This window comes from Otolemur garnettii, unplaced genomic scaffold, assembly GCF_000181295.1.
Source record: "Otolemur garnettii isolate 467f Iridium unplaced genomic scaffold, OtoGar3 scaffold00003, whole genome shotgun sequence".
Taxonomy (NCBI): Eukaryota; Metazoa; Chordata; class Mammalia; order Primates; family Galagidae; genus Otolemur; species Otolemur garnettii.
In genome coordinates, this window is record NW_003852398.1 from 35,696,212 (window position 1) to 35,716,035 (window position 19,824).

Sequence of the window (19,824 nt, forward strand, 5' to 3'; positions counted from 1 at the left end):
CTTGTAGACCTTTCCCTTCTCATGAGGGAAGCCAGACAGACAATTACTGTTTCACATGGTGGTAAGTGCTTTGGAGAAAAGCCAGGCTAAGAGTAACAGGGAGTGTATGGGGCAGCATATAATCAAGAAGGCCTTGCAGATAAGGTGACATTTGAGAAAGGCCTAAAGGAAATGATGCAGTAGGTAAATGTGGAAATCTGGGGAAGGGCTCTTGCTGAGAGCATGGCAAAGGGCAGAGACCAGAGTCTAGAGTACTAGGGGAACAGCACAGGAGGCTATTGTGACTGCAGCTGAAGGACTGAAGGCAAGAGTTGTGGGTGATGTCAGAGACTCAGCTAAGAGGAAGACCATGCGTGGCTTTTGGTAGTTGGAAAGTACCATGGTCTGAACATTAGTTTCCCCCAAATTCTTATGTTGAAATCCTAACTCTTAAGGTGATAGTACTGGGGTAAAGGGTCTTTGGGGGAGGTGATTAGCTCAGGAGGACAGAGCTCTCTTAGGGATTGGATTAGTGCCCTTATAAATGAGCACAACACAGTACCTGAAATGAGGGATACCCCAGAGATGGACTCATCCTGAGGCTCTTCTGGACCCAAAGGACCCTATCCTGCTATATCTCTGACCACACTGAATATCAGCAGCCTGGGAAACTGTCCCTAAAAGTTTATAAGGTAGGATCATACTTAATCCCCAAAATAATTCTGGTAGAATTGACCCAAATGAGGCTGGCAGAGAGCATGAAGAAAATCAAGAACCAATGATTAGGTCAGACTTTTTCTTCCTTCAGTCTCATGGCTTATTCTTAACACTCTTAGTCAAGTTAACAATTCTGTGAATCCCAGTCTTCCCATTTCTATAAATGACAACTCCATTCATGCAAATGCTCTAGACCAGTGGTTCTCAACCTGTGGGTCTCGACCGCTTTGTTTCATTTGTAACAATGCGGCAATTAAGAAGGTTGAGAACCACTGCTCTAGACAAAAACTGTGTGTCATCCTCAATCTTTCTTTCACACCCAGCATCCAACCGAGCCCTTAGCACTGCCTCAGAATGTGTCCAGAATCTGACCCTAATGAGTGGAGCGCTGAGAGCTCTCCTTTCTTCTGCTCTTGACCCCTTCAGTTTCTTTTCCATACAATGGCCAGAGTCATCTTTTAACACTTAAAATCTTCCAGTGGCTTTCTATCTTAAAGTAAAAGGCAAAGACTTTTTGTTTTAGTCTGGGCTGCTGTAACAAAATACTACCACATACTAGGTGGCTGATAAGCAACAGAAATTTATTTCTTAGAGTTTTAGAGGCTGAGAAGTCCAAGATCAAGGCCAATTTGGTGTCTGGTGAGGGCCTATTTTTTGGTTCATTGATGATGTCTTTTTTTTTTTTTTTTTTTGAGACATAGTCTCATTATGTTGCCCTTGGTAGAGTGCCGTGGCATCACAGCTCACAGGAACCTTAGGAACTCTTGGGCTTAAGTGATTCTCTTGCCTCAGCCTCCCAAGTAGCTAGGACTACAGGTGCCTGCCACAACACCCAGCTATTTTTTGTTGTTGTTCTTGTTGTAGTAGTGGCAGGCCCGGGCCGAGTTCGAACCTGCCTGCTCCAATGTATGTGGCTGGCACCCTAGCATCTGAGCTATGGGAGCCGAGCTGATGATGCCTTCTTGCCTGGGAGGATAAACGAGCTCCCTTGGATTTTTTTGCTTGTTGGGTGTGAAAGAAAGATTCAGAAAGATTTTTGTCTCAAGCATTTGCACAAATGGAGTTGTCATTTATAGAACTGGGAAAGACTGGGGTCCAGGGAATTGCGGGTTTGACTAAGAGTTTTAGGAACAAGACATGGAGATCAAGGAAGAAAGTTTGACTTGCTCATCCTCCCTTAATTGTCTTCATCCTCTCTGCTAGCCTCATTTGTATTTGGGTCAATTCTACCAGAATTATTTTTGGCATAAGTAGGGGCGTAGTTTACAAACTTCTAGGGACGGTTAACTAGGCCTCTGTAATTCACTGCGTTCAGGCCTACAGCAAGATAGGGTAGGGTCTTTTGAGTCCAGAAAAGCTTCTAGATAGACTCTTGGCTCTAGGACCATCCTTCATTTCAGGTATTGTGTTAGTTTCCCAAGCCGCATAACAAATTACCACAAACTGGTGCCATAAAAGAAGAGAAATTTTATTTTTCACAGTTTCAGAGGCAAAAAGACAAAAATCAACATGTTACAAGGCCGTGCTGCTTCTGAAGAGTCTGAAGAAGAAACCTTCTTTGCCTCCTTTAGCTTCTAGTGGTTGCTGACAACCCTTGGCATTCCTTTTCTGGTGACTGTATCACTCCAGTCTGCCTCCATCAACACAGCATTCTGTGTGTTTGTGTCCCTGTGTTTTCACATGGCTTTGTAAGAACACTAATCATTACGTTTAGTACCTAGTCTAATCAAGTATGATTTCATCTTAGTTACATCTGCAAAGACCTATTTCCTAATAAGGTCATATTCACAGGTCCCAGGGTTAGACCATCAGTGTATCTTTTTGTCTAATACAATTCAGCCTACAACAGGTACATTGGTCCAGGTTAACGATAACTTCTGTGCTTAAATGTGCTTGAGTATGAGATACATTTTGAAATATACTTAGAAAACAGGTTCCCATCTGTTTTAATTAATTATTTTTAAAGAAATGCTCATTAATGGGCGGCACCTGTGGCTCAAAGGAGTAGGGCACCGGCCCCATATGCTGGAGGTGGCCTGGCCAAAAAAAAAAAAAAGGAAAAAAAAACTGCAAACAAAAGAAATGCCCATTAAGTTTATTTAAACTAATTGAAGATTTAAAGATAGAAGCTGAGCACAGTGGTGTGTACCTGTAATCTCAGATACTTGGGAGGGTTACGTGGGAGAATTGTTTGAGCCTAGGAGTTCGGAGACCATCCTGGGGAATATAGCAAGATTCCATCTCAAAAAAACAAATAAAATAAAAAAAAAAGTTCATTTGCATTTTTGAAACTTAAAGACTTCATGAAAATAGAAGGAAAAGATGTTAAGAATTTAAAAAAACGTGTTTTTTTTTTCTTCCCCAGTTTTGGCGGGGGCCGGGCTCAAACATGCTACCCCTGGTATGTGGGGCCGGTGCCCTACTCCTTGAGCCACAGGTGCTGCCCTAAAAAACATTTTTATGATTTTTTTTTTCTTAGCAATACATTCCAAACCTAGAAGAATAAAGAATTTTTGAAGTTGAATTTGGCCAGAGTCCTAGGCAGTAGAGCAGAAAAGCTCTTGCTGATGTTCCAAATTTATGATTTTACCAGCTGTGGCAACAAGTTGGCAGAGATTGACTTCAATAGATGAGGGTTCCTGGGTACTGGCTGGCTGTTGGAGAAGAAGAGGTCAGCTTATTGCCCTAGCTTTTTCCCTATGTTCTTGGGGGCTGGAACCCTGACAAGGTGCCCAGGTGGCGAATGGCACTATCAAGCTGCTGCTCCCCTCTGTGTGACACCCAGGGCATGTACATTCTTCAGTGGTGTGTCAGGTTCCAATATCTGCATCTTTTCAACTCACCATAGGTAAAGTCTAAGAGTTGTTTATTAAAGGAAGTTTAAGTTCCTACTCTATCACAATGATAGGACTATATCAAGTTTAGCATTGTGATTAAACAAAATTCCTTAGCAACAATATATGTTTATGGCTATTGAATTATCATGGCTATTATGAATTTTTTGCTCCTTTTGTGTTGTAAGGAACTGTGTGTGTACACCGTGGACAGATGGGAGATGAATAAAGAGACAGGGCTCTTTATATCCTTAGGGAAATTTGAAGTTAAGAGTTGACAAATAGGAATCAGAGGTTCACGTAGCAATTAATAAAGGTTTATGTATGCCACAACCTTTGGCTTCTGTAGGAAAAAGCCCTCAGTGTATTACTTAATAACTATCTGGACAGAAGTGGAGTAAGTTAGAGGCAGAGGTATGTTGAAGGCTTCAGAGAGGTTTAATGGTGAAGACCTCGAGGAAGAGTAGGATTCATTTTGATTTTCCCATCTCAGAGTTGGGGGTCAGGCTGTGGCTGTAATACCACTTGAAGCACAGTGGTGTGTAGCTTGCCTACCCTCTGCCCTAAGTGTACCCTGACTTTCCTGAGTCAAACTGAATCTCCAACTACTTGGGTAAAGGGAGTCAGGGTCGGAGGGAGCACCTGTAACTGTCTGGGCCAGACTGGGCACTACTGGCTCCAGTGTGGCTTAGTCTGTGTACCCTGGGATGTGATAATTTTAAGTATTCCTTCAGGCCATGAATAGTATTCCTTAAAAAGGGAGCTTTCATTTCATGTCTGTTTGTGGGAACATAGCCACAACTATGTCCTCAGGGCAGGGACCGTGGTAAAGCCACCATACTTCTGGGGTGAGCACAGGGCAAACAATGTACAGACATCATTTCCTTTGACTAATCTTTTATAATCCTAGTCCAGATGTGGCTCCTGGTAGTAAAAGTTCTTTGTGTAAATTGAGATTTTTAATCTAGGACCCAGATGGGGTAGGAGGTAAACTTCTACAAGGTCTGTTTTACACAGTGTGTCACCAGCCTGGATTCCTGGCAGGCAGCAATACCACTGGAAAAGCCGCTTTCATCCTGACTCATCCGCCTCAGAGAGACGTATGCTTCAACACTGCAGCACTCACAGCAGCCTGGTCTTGCTGGCCAGAGGAGTGTGTGTACTGTCCCCAGTGGCTACAGGCGCCTGGCCTAGCCCATGGAAAACCGTGAGAGGAGATAGTCTGTTATAGGGCAAGAGCTTTGTCCTGGAATTTCCTGGCTTTTGTCTGTCTGGTGTAATAACTTCATGTATCAAGATGCCTGTTTTCAGTGTCTACTTCCTTCTGGGGGGAAGAACAACTCTGCCTCCTGTACCAAGCCATCCCTCACCCTGCCTGTGGGGCTGGGGATAGAGCATTAGGACACAGGTATGTCCCTGGCTCCCTGCAGAATATGTTCGTGGCAGTCACTCATCAGAAAGAGAAGCCATAACCATTGGGCATAAAGCCTGTGTCTGGCAGCCTGGCCCATTCACCCTGGTCCTAACCCTTGTCTTTTTCCAATATTACAGCAGAAAAAATCCTACCTGGAGCGAAGCGTTAAGGAAGCTGAGGACAACATCCGGGAGATGCTGATGGCACGAAGGGCCCAGTAGGGAGCCTCCAGGGGAAGCTTTTCCTCCCGACCCCTGCTCTGATGGACATTTTATCTGGATGGCCTAGCAACCTCACATTTTCTACAACATCCTGAACCCCTTTCAGATCCTAATGCCATAATTTTTACCCTGGCTCTGCCTGCCACCCTGCCTAGACACTCTTCTCTCCCGGAATGAGTCACAAACTCTTAGGAGGGAAGGTGGGAGCCAGGACAGAGAGGGAAGCTCTCCGTGAACTTACCACTATGCACACTGATCAGACCAATAAAAGGCCTCTGTCCCATTCTGCTAATATGCTTTTCTTGAGCTGAGGGACAATGACAGTGAGAGGCAGTGGCCATTGCCACCTCAACTCCTGCTCCCTCTGCATTGGAGTCTTTCCTTTCTTGGGGTGTGTAATCTTGTCCTTTTTTTCTCTCTCTCTATCTTTGATTAAACCCTCAACTTATGGTCCTCCATGTATTTGTGGTATACAGATGAGGAAGAAAGCAAGTTTAAGTTCACAGCTGAATGTAAGTGAACAGAGTAACAGTCCCTCTAGTACCATATGCCTAAAGATTCTTTTCCCTGCTTCTTTCTAAACATTCCAAAAGAAAGTTCTCTACTTTTGGCCAATATTATAAGACAGACTTTATAATCCTGAGGCATCCTAGAGGCTCAGGGATAGTGAATGATGTGCTGAGCTGACTGTCTAATTTTAAGGGATTTTGTTGCAAGCCAGTTGTTTAAACATAGCCATTATCAAAGATTTATGTAAATTTGCAAATTATGTAAAAACAAGGAAAATATTCAAAACTCATCCCGTCCTAATTATTGTACTACATTGATGATTATCCAGTCACAGTGAGGTTAGTAGTATCATGTCTAGGTGATAAAAATACCACAGAATGGTGCATTCCTATGCTTTTCTTCCCAACTTTACAATCACTGACATGATTGAAATCAGTGGCATGGTGGGAACATTTATAACTGAAATAGGAGATATTAAAAATCACAATTTTGGGGGGAGAGATAACTGGTAGTTAAACATTTAGAAGCACATCACTGCTTCAGAAGGAAGGCAGGCAGAATACTCAGGGACCTGCAGTGCGGGCTGGGCCCAGCATGTTGGGTGAAGGAAAAAAAAAAAAAAAAAACTGACTTACTTGCTGCTATGGCAGCTCAGCGCCACCCTGTGGCCAAAGATGAGATGACTGATGTAGCTGACTAATTTGGGGTGAGGGCGTGGGAAGGGACAGCAGGAAAAGAAACCTTCTGGTCTGGACCCATGTGACTGGATTCCCAGTCTTCCAGGGAGCAAAGCCTAGTTACCAAAGGGCTCTATTGCTAGGCTCTGGGTAAGGCAAGTACAAGCTGAAGTGGCAAATGCTCCTGGCCTGAGCCCATCTCTGACAGGGACAGAATGCTAGTGTAGCAAGGGGCCCTATAACCTGGCTGAAGGACACCTGGTGTCAGAACCTGCCCACCTTAGAGCACCTACACTGTTTGTCTAATGGCAAAATGAAAAGGTAAATGGGCTCCTCCTCACGTGCTGGACAGTGGCCACTAGGTGAGAGACCCTCATTTGCCTTGGCAGATGAGTAGTTAAAAACAGTGAGAGTCCAGGAGAAACACAGACTCAGGGCAGCTCAAATTATATGTGGAATAAATTTAAACAAGTGAGATTTGGACAAATTTATTGAAACATAGGGTGATAGCAAAGAAGAATTATTCCATGGTGTGTTACATTTTGCCACTACTTTGAATATATAATTTAAAATCATAAATATATATTTCATAACTAAGCCTTTGGCCAATAAAAGGAATCATTTAGCACATTTGTTAAAGATTGATAAGAAATGCACTTCAAACATCGAAAAGATCAAGATCAAGTCACTGAATTAAACACCAGCAACCCCTACTAATCTAGAATACCATAGTGTTGAAGGAAGAGGTTTCTGTGCAGAGCTAGTCATTATTACAGCAATCAGAAGACATGGGGGCAGGCACACCAACTGGAGGTGGCAGCAGAGTGGCAGGATGAAGGGCTGGCCTGGTCAGGTGAGCATGTCCCAGAGACAGCAGCAACAGAGAGCAGTCCAGCAGGCTGTGAGGCAGGTGGATGGTCCCACGTCATCTCTTCTTTGGTCTTCCACCACATACACTGGAGGGAGAAGGGGAAAGGGAGAATGAACTGGGGTAAACCTCAGACCTGCCAAATGAGCTTCTCCGGACTAAGGGGGTAGGGGCTACAGTGGAACCCTAAGGCAGACTAGCACAGCCTTTTGGCTCCTGTCATTGATGATGATGAATGGAGGGAACTTACAGAGTGACCCTACACTAAGGCAGAAGGAGGTGGATAATGCTACTTGGTTTATAGACCTCCACCCCACCGGGGACCTAGGGGGGTACTTCAGATACAGTTAGTTAAGCCACCGCCCAGGAGTGAGAGGAATGGGAATTAAAATCTCCTAAAAGGGCTTTAAGCCCAAGAGCCAGGGTTTTTCATACTTGAGCAATACACAATTTCAGAATGAGCCCCCAACTTCTATACTTTGACACAAAACATGACAGCTTTGACACAAAGCTTAAAGGCAGAGATAAAAACTGGTCCCACAGGACAGGATGGCTGAATGGAGTTGGAAATCTAAGCCCTGTTAGGAATAAGTGCTTTATTAAGAGATCTGAGTGCTAAGCAAATCCACAGGTCAAGAAGGACCAACCACCCTCTACTTGTCAGCTGACTTGCGGCCAACATTAGCTGCTTTTCCGGAAAGGACATATTCTAAATGGCTGATAGTTGACCTGTGGCCACTTTAAAAAAGAAAAAAATCTCAAAACAGCAGCCATCAACATCAAACTCATAAGCAGTAATGATTTTGATTTTTTTCTAAGTTCATGAATGCTTGAATCTTATAAATTAAACCAGTTCTCTGGCAGTTTTCTTTCTATTTTCTTAATCTGTTTTTAGCCCTCCTTTCTTGGCAGCTTCTCTCTAGAGCCTGGTGGTGTAGCTAGAATGGGGCAGGGTTAGTAGGGAGTGCTTCCAAATCCTCCCATTTTATCAGTCACCCTTCCCTCCACAGAGATGTTCCTTTTCCTTCTCTCACAGCACGGGTTTAGTCCCAGCCCACTTTCATTTGGCCCCACTCAGCAACACACACACAAGGCTGTTCTGGGCCTGAGAGACAACCCACCGCTGGGAAACATGGTTGGGGGAGAAGGACCTACAACGTGTTCATTCTGAGGCTTCATTAAGGTCCATTACCTCATTTAGTCCTCTTGATAATTCTAAGATAGATATTACCACAACTGCTACTTCATAGGTAAGGGACTTAAAGCTTAGAAAGTTCTTTTATCCACATATATACTACCAGGCAGACTCTGAACTCAGGCCTTTATGGCTCTTCTAAAACCTCTGGCAAGCCCATCTTGCTCAGGCCCAACTGGGATAAAAAAAGGACCAGGAAGAGCACAGAGGTGACTTGGGGCTATGGCAAAGTACTCTCTCATACCCAGCCAAAGCCTGCCCCACCTACTGAGCACCCTGGGCTGTGGAGTCATTATAGCAGGAGAGCCAGGCAATGGTACCTCTCCATTTGAGGACCTGTTTGAGGTCTGTTCTCCAGGTCTGCATGAGCAGCCTTGGGCAAGGGAAACCAGGATGTAATAGGCTGCAGACCCTCTTGGTAACCTTTTTCTTGTAGTCTCCCTGCCAGAGGGTTGGAACTCCTGCCCTGAAACAGAAGGGCCCCCTCCCCTGCTAGCTCTAGAAATAGTCTGCTTGATTCACTCACAGGCCAGAAACTGGGCTCAAGGCTGGTTGCTGTGTGAGTGGTCCTAAGTCTTTCCTAAGCTACCATTTACTGAGAGGTTCACAAATGCCAGGACCTGTGCCAAAGGCTCTCCAGATATGGGCTACTCCATCTTCACAGTCACCCTGAGATGAGTATCAGGACACTCATTTGATTGCTTGCCCTTGTCCTCATCCCACAGAGGCTTTCCCCCTCTCTTCTGTCAGAACCACTGAACCTCAAGCAGCTTAGTCAGAGAAGCAAAAATGTCCCAGTCTTTCTTCCTCCATCACCTTTCTCCTCCGGTTTAGTCAAGTTTGACCTTGCAGGGCTTCTTTCACACGACACTCTCTGAAACCTGGGGAAGCTGGACTTTGAGCTTATTACTCCCTGACAATGTTTCTAGAGGTTAGAAACAGTCAGTGGCTACAGAACAGAGGACTTCAAACCAGAGGGCTACGTCAACCATGACGGGGGTACCCACACACACCTTAGAAACCTGAGTCAGTTTCTGGAGCATCAAGTCCTCTGAAACCCTGATGACTTTTTTCCCTTTAACTAGCTGAGGACACCACCTCTACCCTAGGCTGCTGGGGGTGAAGGTTGGGTCTGGAAGTGGGAGTGATCTGTGTTCTCCTTGCTTTTCAATCACCCAATAGAGAGATTGGCCCAGGAGAAACCCCTTAAGGAAGACCTCACAGTTCCTCAGGGCACCTGCTATGGGGCCTAGATGTCCTACTGAACCACATCTGGAGAGTGCCTTCTGTTCTGCCACTGTCCTGTCACAGTGGAAATCTAAAGGAGAACTCATATGCTACCTTGCCTGGTAATCCATGCTTCCAGAGTCCAAGGACATGACAACCTGGGTACTTGAAGCCAGTGGTCCCCTGCTCACTGAAGCTTAGTTGGCAGTACTAGTCACCCAGCAGGAGCTGGGGCAGAGATGGCCCAAACCCAGCTGTTCCACAGCCAGAGATGAGCCAGAGCACACCAGGGGGCAGAACAGTGACACTGTAAGTCATTAACAATATGTAGAGGCTCGGTGCCTGTGGCTCAAGTGGCTAAGGCGACAGCCACATAAACCTAAGGTGGCGGGTTCGAATCCAGCCCGGGCCTGCCAAACAATGATGGCTGCAACCAAAAAATAGCCGGGCATTGTGGCGGGTGCCTGTGGTCCCAGCTACTTGGGAGGCTGAGGCAGGAGACTCGCTTGAGCCCAGGAGTTGGAGGTTGCTGTGAGCTGTGATGCTACAGCACTCTACCCAGGGGGACAGCTTGAGGCTCTGTCTCAAAAAAAAAACCAGTATGTAGAATACTACCTCTGCAACTTATCTAAACTGAATTCCTTTGAAAAAGTTTTGTATTTTTTTTCTTTTTTAAAGAAGAAAAAAGGGGAGGGGTCAAAAGAGCAAGGAGTGTGGGTATTGCCTTTCTGGGCAAGTTCAATAGTCAAGGCCCAGCCCTGGAAGAGGTGGCTGGTGCCTGCAGTGGCTGCTCAGATCAAGCTCCTCTTTGGAGATCATGTGCCCCTCAGAGGCCAGTATGGGGACAAAGGCTTGGCTGCACACTGGCTTTCCTTTCATAAACATAAGCCACAAGGTTGACCTTCTCAATTCACTTTCTAGTGTCTTACACCACCCTTGCACCCTGGCCCCATGCAAGAAGGCACAATAGGGATACTCCATTCCCGGGGGACTGTAATTGGGTTGGGGTCAGGTCCAAGGATCCCTTCACTGGCTTGCCTCTTGCCACAGTCAGTTTTTTGAACCAACCCTTAGAAGTCTTAGCCCCAGCCCAGTGTGAAGCCTGCAGAGGGGAAGGTACCCAGAGCTTTGCCATCTGATGCAAGTGTAGGAGATGGGTGGGGAATGTGTGGAGAGAGGTATATGAGCATACAGGAGCAATCCAGAAGCCTAGACTGGCCCAGGAAAGCCTGGGGTCTTGGATGCATAACAGCTTTGAGAAGAGCTAAGCAACTTCTGGCAGGGACATTCACCTACCTTCTGGCCTTTGTGCAGAGAAGATAGATGGAAGATGCCAGAGGCATATAGTCTCTTGTGACTAACTGCCTGTCCACCAAGCCCTAAGATCTTCTCCAGGGCCATCAGTTCCCACTGCAACCGTGGCCAACAGTAGTTGCCTTGGTCCCAGGATCTAGGACTACTGTACTATACAAGCCCAGAGGTGATGCAATGGGCAAGTGGGGCTCCTGTCCTCATAGGGGCCAGGGCAGGAATGACCTACAAGAAATGTGAGCAGATGCCTTCTCCGGTGAAAGCTTCAATTCTCAGTCAGCACCATTCTGGCATCTGAAACTTCTACTTGCACAGCTCAGACTTTTTAAATGATTAATCAAGTGCTGTGATGTGACAGTAGGTCTTTCCCATTTGTGTATACATCTGTACCCAGTCCCAACCCAAGCTGACAATTGCTGGACATGTGGCTAGAGATCCAGAAGTGCTTGGCATTCTTCAGGAAAGATCATGTTATCCTACAAGAAGCTATCATTCCATTTAAATAAAGGAGAAAATAAGGATTTTTTAAAAATTATGACCAACAAGAAAAGAGGTTAACAAACCAGGGCCCCTTGGGCGGCACCTGTGGCTCAGTGAGTAGGGCACCAGCCTCAGCCAAACTGCAACAAAAAATAGCTGGGCGTTGTGGTGGATGCCTGTAGCCCCAGCTACTTGGGAGGCTGAGGCAGGAGAATCGCCTAAGCCCAGGAGTTGGAGGTTCTGTGAGCTGTGACTCCACCACACTCTACCAAGGGCAATAAAGTGAGACCCTGTCTCTTTAAAAAAAAAAAAAAAAAGAAAAGAAAAGAAAAAACCCAAAAAACAAACCAGGGCCCTAATCCCCAAGTCCCTGCTACCAACTTGGTAAGTGGCCAGACCTGAGCTGAGGCCCCAGCTCTGTTTTCCCACAGCTAGGTAACCACATGCAAGTCACGTAATGTTTTTGAGCCTCTGCTTCCTACTCTACAAGATGGGAGGAAACAGTTGTGAAAGCTACTTCTTGAGATAACACAGGAAAATGTTATGATAATGAAAAAGGTTAATATCATTAAGACATCCAAAAAAAAAGCTCTCATCATGGGGTTTCTTAAATAGTAAGGTCATATAGTACATTTCCAACATTATTTTTCATAATTTGACAGACCATTGCCCATGTTCACAGCACCAGTGAAGACCAAGGTTGTAGTACAGCATATGCATTCCTGTTTGCTGGCCCAGCCACATGTACAAAGCTGGATCTTACAAAACATAAAGCAGTAAGCGCTCCAAGCCACAGACGGCAGGAACCAGCAAGTCCACAGAAATGCCAAAAGCTGACTGGAGGGCTCAACAGCTTCATGTGAACGTGCTCTGTCCAGATGAGTTTATAAAAGATGAATGACTTACTATACAAAAAATTTTATTAAGTCAGACATAAATAACTAATTTTATTTTTGTAAACAATTTGGAGAGATAACCAAGAACAACTCATGCTGGTGAGAGAAGGAAATAAACCACCAAAAAAAGAATCTCAATTTCCTGAGGCAATGGCCCCCTTTCCTCATACTTTTAGCAAGCAATCTTTTCTATCTTGAGGGAAAGAGATGACTTAGGAACTGTTTTGCATTCAGTTTGGAGTAGAAGGCAGTTTTTCTTTTATTGTGGAGTCAGCTAGAGACTTGGTGGTGGGAGACTGAAGGGCAATAACAGGAGAGAGTACATAGGACAGGATGGGGATGTAAGCAATTCCTCAGCATCCCACTATTCTGCTAGAAGTCCTTTAGGACCATTATCTCAGGCCAGAGGGAACCATGGGTATGAGCTGGGGAATATAACACTATAAAGATTAAAGGAGAGAAAAAAGTCAACAAATATGAGAATCCCCAAAATATATGTGGGAAGAGAACGCAATGTTTTTCTGGTGCTTAAGACCTGAAGTAATGATTGATACTACTATAGCAGAAGGGAGAGTGCAACTATTTACATCACAATTTGTCATGAATATATCCCTAACACAGTTTTTAGATAATTACGAATAAAGCCATTATGCAAGGCAGAAGAAATTAAAATTGAGAGATAAAACCTGATCATACCTAGTATACAATGGTTCTATGACCTTGAGACCGGGGTGTAAAGACCTCAAGGCAGGGAGAATCCTTCAGTGGTTGGCAAACAGTGCATGATCTTGCTCATGACCTGCTCAGATGCAAGACATCTGGAGACCAAAGTTGTGAATGATGGTGACTGACCTGACCCAGAGCATACAAGTTTCTCAGCATACTGGACATCTTATAAACACTGTTCCTACCCAATATGATGAAGACTTCACCTCATTTGCTGCCAAACTTCAAAAGAGATCAATGTAATCACATTCTGGGAGTTGTACCTGGAATGATACAACCTATGGATGAGCAGGCTGCATTTGCGTCATTAACGGCTATGGCATATAAGGGTGAGCATGCACAATCCCACTGAAATACCCACTAAGAACCACGATGACGTATAGATTCAACATAATTCCAATAAAAATCCCAAACAGGAGTTTTTAATAGGTAGAGATAAACTAATTCTAAAATTTGTGGAAAGGCCACACAACTAGAATGACTAAAACAAGATTTAATACAAATAATGCTAGTTAAGACAGATAATGGTATTGACAAAGGGACAGACACACAGATCAAAGGAATAGAATAGAGAAGACAGTAATATACCTACATAAACATAGCTAACTGGTTTGACAAATATGCAAAAACAATTCAGTGGAGAAAGGATAGTCTTTTTTTTTTCTTTTTCTTTCTCTCTCTCTTTTTTTGTAGTTGTCATTATTGCTTAGCAGGCCCAGGTCAGGTTCGAACCTGCCGACCTTGGTGTATGTGGCTGGTGCCATAACCACTGTGCTATGGGTACTAAGCCATGGATAGTCATTTTAAACAAAGTATTTTGGGAAAAAAAATTGGGGCTCAATACCTGTAGCTCAAGCAGCTAAGGTACCAGCCACATACACCTGATCTGGTGGGTTCGAATCCAGCCCAGGCCTGCCAAACAACAACAACAACAACAACAACAACAAAAATAGCTAGGCGTTGTGGCAGGCACCTGGAGTCCCAGCTATTTGGGAGGCTGAGGCAACAGAATCACTTATGCCCAGGAGTTGGAGGTTGCTGTGAGCTGTGATGCCACAGCATTCTACCCAGGGCAACAGCTTGAGGCTCTGTCTCAAAAATGAACCAAAAAATTGGCATGGTATGCAAAAAAAGAAAATTCACAAAGCCTTCAACCATTTAAAGTCCCACATTTTATATAAAAATTTACCTAAAAGGGATCAAAGATCTAAATGTAAAATGAAAAACTATACAACTTTTAGAAGAAAACAGAGAATCCTCATGACCTTGAGTTAAGCAAAGAGTTTAGTTCTGGTAACCAAAAAGCATGATGCATAAAAGAAAAACACTGATAAACTAGACTTCATCAAAATGAATAACTTTTGCTTCGTGAAAGCACTGTTAAATGGCTAAAAAGACAGGCTATAGTCTAGGTGAAAATATTTGCAAATCACATCCAAGAAAGGACTTGTGTCTGGAATATACAACTTTCAGAACTCCACAGTAAGGAAAGCACCCAAATTGAGTGTGCAAAGACCTAAAGAGAGACTTCACTAAAGAGGACATAAGGAGAGGAAATGAGCATGTGACATCATCATTTGCTATTAGGGAAATACAAATTAACACTATAATGAGATGCCATTACATATCATCAGAATGACTAAAATAAAATACACTGAGCATATCAAACGCTGGCAAGGATACACAGCAACTGGAACTCTCACTCATTACTAATAGGAATGCAAGATGTTATAGCCACTCTGGAAAACAGCAGCAATTTCTTAACTTGAAACATAATGCTGATAATCACATGATGCATGATCCAGAAATTCCACTCCTGGGTATTTACCTTAGAGAAATGAAAACCATGGTCACATAAAAACCTGTAAATAAATGTTCACAGCAGCTGTATTCACAATGCCCCCAAAGTAGAAACAACTCAAGTGGTCCTTCAGCAGGTGCATGAATAAATAGTGGCACCTCCATACAACAGAATACTTAGCAATGAAGTACCTACCGATCCTTACAGAATACACCAGCAGTTATACACTGCTTGCAAGGCAGTATCCCAGAGTGACATTTAGGGGCAAAACCTATCCAGTCCAAATCTCCTTTGATCAAATGTTCTGGAAAATCCTGAATGACCAAGGGCTTTCAATATATGAATTCCTCAGGTCCCTGGGCTTCCATAAAAGAGAGAGAGTGGTTCCTCCTGCCTTAACCACGGCAATCCCCTAGTATCTTTTCCAGATTAGAGCTGTATGTAAAGTTTCTTTTGAAAAGATATATATATATATATTTGCAAAATCTGCAGCAGTGGTCATGAAAGATCTAGACTGTTGCTGCTGTTCATAAAGACCTCCCCAGAACATGAATAGTCATCTGCTTGGTTATCTATGTGCTGGACCTTCCAGCAGCTATCCCAGAGGACACAATCTGCTTGAAGAACAGAGCCTCCACTGTCTAGGCTCAAAGCTGAGTGACTTTAGCCTAACTCCCTCACTTGGTGTCTGACTTTTGTAGAATTCAAGGTTTTATTTGCATGCTTCTCTCCAGTTTAGCAGGTGCTCCTAGTTTTCATGCTCCAGCTGGTTCTTCTCACCGATGCGCTCACTTGTTCCATGTCTACACAAATGTCTGCTTTCCTCCAGGCCTGAGGAGCTCTGTCTTCTAGTCTCGGCCATCTTATCTTTCGCTCTGTTGTTGTCCTTCACAGAGAGAAGTCCACTCCTTAGTGATTAGAGTGTGGATACTTCTGAGTTCTCACCTTACCTAACATTTGATGTTACTGATCACTCCCTTCTTAGTACCATCTTCACTCAGCTCTCAGGACATCCCATTCCCCTAGTTTTCTATCCCTGACTCCTTTGCAGGTTCATCATCTATAAGTCCATGATGGAATTCCTTAAAGTTCAGCCCTTTGCTGCCAACTTTTTTTTTTTGCAGTTTTTGGCCAGGCCTAGGTTTGAACCCACCACCTCCGATATATGGGGCCAGCACCTTACTCCTTGAGCCACAGGCGCCACCCAATGCTGCCAACTTTTCACCCAACGTAATCTTATTCACTTCTATAGTTTCAATTACCACCAAATGCCAAGGCTTTCCATAGATCTCCAGTCCAACCTCTTCTCCAAGCTGCAGGCATATATACAGTTGCTCACCTGACATCCAACTGGATGTCTCATAAACATCTTGACACCTCAAACTAACCCAACACATTCAGAGACCAACACAATTATCTTTCTTCCAGCTGAACATGGTTCCTTCCATTGTTCTCAATCTCTGTGAACATCCCTCTCACTTTCTGCCTCAATCCCCATATCCAATCCATCACCAAGTCCTGTTGATTTTACTCCTGACTATCTCAAATGCATTCATTTCTCTCCATCATCACCAGGTGTACTTGTGCCACCCTCCACGCCATTCTCCATGCCATTAAAGGGATCTGTTAAAACGCAAATTTAATATCCTCCCCTTGCTTAAAAAATCCTCCAATGGCTTCCCATTACCCACAGGACAAAGACCAAAATCCTTACCCTGGGCTATGAGCCCCCTGTTTCACTCCTGCCTATTTCCCATCTGTTCCCAATGTTCCATTCCTCTGTGCTACACCAGTTTCCTCTTCTAGTTTCTCAATGAGCCATTGGGCCTTTGCTCCTACTGTCCCTACAACCTTTTGCCTACTAATACCTATACTTCTTTCAGATCTTTGCTCACACATCCCCTCCTTGGAGCAATCCTCCCAGATTGCCAGATTATCCTTTTATATGTTTTCATAGCATTACATTTTATCTCTACATAGGAAAGTATAATGTCAATTATTACCTATAGTATTATTTAATGCCTGGTTCTCTCCCTGAAATGTATGCCCTATGAGGGCAGGAAGGGGAGGTCTGTTCTGTGAGGTATATATGACCTAAAACATTGAAGCTGTGTTTACAGGATGAATGATTGGCATAACTCAAACTGTTCCTCTGGAGTATGTATGGCATAGATGAAAGAACTGCTACCCCACAGCTAACATGCCCCAAGGCAATGTTGTGATAAACACTCGACAAAAATTTCCTTGTCTATAACTCCAAAGGAATGAAAAAATTATTCCCACCAAGTAAAAAATGTAGTATTTTAAAAGGAATACATTCATGTTAGCATTAAAATTATAATGTACCTGAAAAGGAATCTAATTTTAAAAAACAACAAGGATATGCGAGAGCTATGTGAAGAAAATTATAAGACTGTATTTAAGGGCATGAAAGAAAGTAAAAATAAAGTGAAGATAACTTGCTCATGATAGGAAGACAATATTGTAAATATGTCTCTTCCCCCAATTACTCTGTAAATCACATGCTGTTCCAATTAAAGCTATATATAGTTTTCTCTAGAAACTAACACACATCCTAAAATCCAGATTAAAGAGTACAAGTCCACGAATAACCAAGAAAGTTATGAAGAAGAATAAAGGGTGTTTACGCATGTGCTAGTGGTAAGGAGGGTGCATATCATGCCAGATTGCTGATTCTAGCCCATTCATATATGGGAACTTGGTATATGACAAGGTATATGACCCCCTTAATGGGGGTCAGGCTTGGTGGATCACATCTGTAATCCTAGCACTTTGGGAAGTCCAGATGGGAAGATGGCTTGAGGCCAAGAGTTCAGGACCAGCCTGGGCAATAGTGAAACCCCATGTGTACAAAAAAAAAAAATTTACCTGGGCATGGTGGGATGCATATACAATCTCAGCTACTCCAGAGGCTGAGGCAGGAGGATCACTGAGCCCCAGAGTTCTAAAGGCTGTACCCCAACCTAGGCAACACAGCAAGACCAACTCCAAAAAAACAAAAGGGTGGAGAATGGATGACCTAATCAATACATGAGACTGAAATTATACAAAATGGAAAAAGAAAACTAGAATGGTAAACTGTTTAAATTGCACATGAACTTTATGGCCACCCTGTATATATATACACGTGCGTGTGTGTGTATATGTCCTGCTAAGTAGCCAGGACCATAGGTAAATACCACCATGCGTGCTAATTTCAAAAATTTATAATTTTATGTTTAAGTCACTAAAAATCAGAGAAGGTAAAACACAACAGTGAGATACCATTTCACTACTATCACAGATGCTAAAATTTAAAAGTCTGCAGATTATTTTCAAAGAAAGAAAAAAGCTGAAATTGTGCCAACACTAGTTGTTTATTCTAGTAACAAGAGTGACAGAACTGTAGGGAAACACTTGGCTCTTGGCTGCTCAGTCCAAGGTGTCCAGGAGGCAGCAGCAGCAGAGAGCAGTCCAGCATGCGGCCAGGGCAGCCTGACACCCGGTGGTGGTCGTTGTCTTCACTTCCCGTTCCAACATGTACACTGGGGGTGAGTTGGCGGGGTGGGGAGGGCAGGCGGGGGAGAGAGAGACTCAGTCAGAGGGGACTTGGAACAGCAGCATGCCAGTAGCACTTACCATACTCTATGGAGACTTGTTTACTCTAAACTGTCAGCTCCATGAAGGCAGGGCAGGGCAGGGCAGGGCAGGAGCTGTGTGGGCCTGGTTCAGTGCTCTATCCCTGCTCTAGTGTCTAGCACACATTAGGTACTCAGCAGCTATCAGGCCACTATTTCCCAGCTGCTCTTCTTCCCCAAGCTGACTATGAAACCCAACCTAGCACCTTATGTGATGCTTCTACAAAGTGATCCAATTTGCAATGCAACCCTTGCCCTGCATCCTGATATGGCAGGCACTGGCCAAAAGTTTTACACATGGTCTCATTTAATCCTCATGACAGCTCTATATTACTATGGTCATTTTATAACTCTCATGTACTGTGAGCAGGGGTGTGAACTGGTAGAACCTCTTTGAAGGGGAACCTGGGGGGGGGTAAGCAGGGGGTAGGGAGGAACAACAACCTTAATCAAGAAAATCTGTATCTAGAATTTATACTGCAGAAATATTTGTCCCAGAGTTCAGAGATCTATGTAAAGTATGATTGCTGCTGTAACAAAATAACCTAAAATAACCTCAAATGTCTATCAACTGGAGTCTAATTAGGTAAATTAAGCCACACCATATAACAGAATATTAAACAGTTATTAAAAGAACTAGGTAGTTCTTCTATGTGCCCAATAATTTTAACAAGGGATGAAAGCAAGGTATGGAGCAGTAAAAAGGCTATAAAAACACGTAAGTGGGAAGATCTAAAAGAATACAAGAAGTTAAAGGTCAGGGTGTAGAGAGAGATGGAGGTTTTTACTTTGCTTTTTACATTTTTCTCAAATCCACGTTTGCCTGATTTCAAAGCCACACTTAAAGCTGCTCCTCTCTAGTCATTGCCAGGGTCCTGGTGGCAGGAGGGCAGGCCTGTCTAGTCTTAGCATGCCTTGACCCTCTTCTAACCTCTGCCACAAGTCTTACTTCAGAGGCTTTAAGGGCAGCTAGCACTGACCAATTGGGCTCCTAGCCTCAGTAGCACTGGCCTCAGTCCTGGGCTGTCTTCCTAAGTCATTGTTACCTAAACACTTCACACCACCCAACCCTACCCAACCTCACTCCTCTCACAGCCTGACGTGGCACCTGGCCTCTCCTGACCTGCAGTCCCACCTATCTGATATGCCTTAGGTGCTGTTCTGATACGTCTCAGGCCTTGCTGCCTCTGTCAGCTCCGATTAAGGCAGGGACTCCTATAGAACAAACCTAGCAAGCATGAGATGCTATCAAATCACCCTCCAAGGAGCTCAGAGACCAGAAAGCACCCCTATACTATGTAATTCCTAAGGCTGTGCCTCTAAGAGTAAA

The 19,824-nt window shown here is 44.0% G+C and overlaps 2 protein-coding genes across 3 annotated transcripts in view; one reads left to right on the forward strand and one right to left on the reverse strand.

The window, feature by feature from the left end:
* Nucleotides 1-5,623, forward strand: part of PFDN1 (prefoldin subunit 1) — a 67,058-nt gene extending 61,435 nt beyond the window's left edge. Inside the window, exon 4 of the mRNA XM_003782139.3 lies at nt 5,082-5,623. Coding sequence (XP_003782187.1) covers nt 5,082-5,165 — 84 coding nt within the window. The 3' untranslated portion in view covers nt 5,166-5,623. The remainder of the gene's footprint in view (nt 1-5,081) is intronic.
* A 1,201-nt stretch (nt 5,624-6,824) lies between these two features.
* The window catches only part of CYSTM1 (cysteine rich transmembrane module containing 1), a 78,695-nt gene continuing 65,695 nt past the window's right edge, over nt 6,825-19,824 (reverse strand). For both annotated transcript variants that reach the window (XR_002774515.1, XM_012808834.2), the window contains one exon: nt 6,825-7,308. Coding sequence is in view for 1 of the 2 variants with exons in the window: in XM_012808834.2 (XP_012664288.1) it covers nt 7,202-7,308 (107 nt within the window). In the remaining variant the exon portion in view is untranslated. The remainder of the gene's footprint in view (nt 7,309-19,824) is intronic.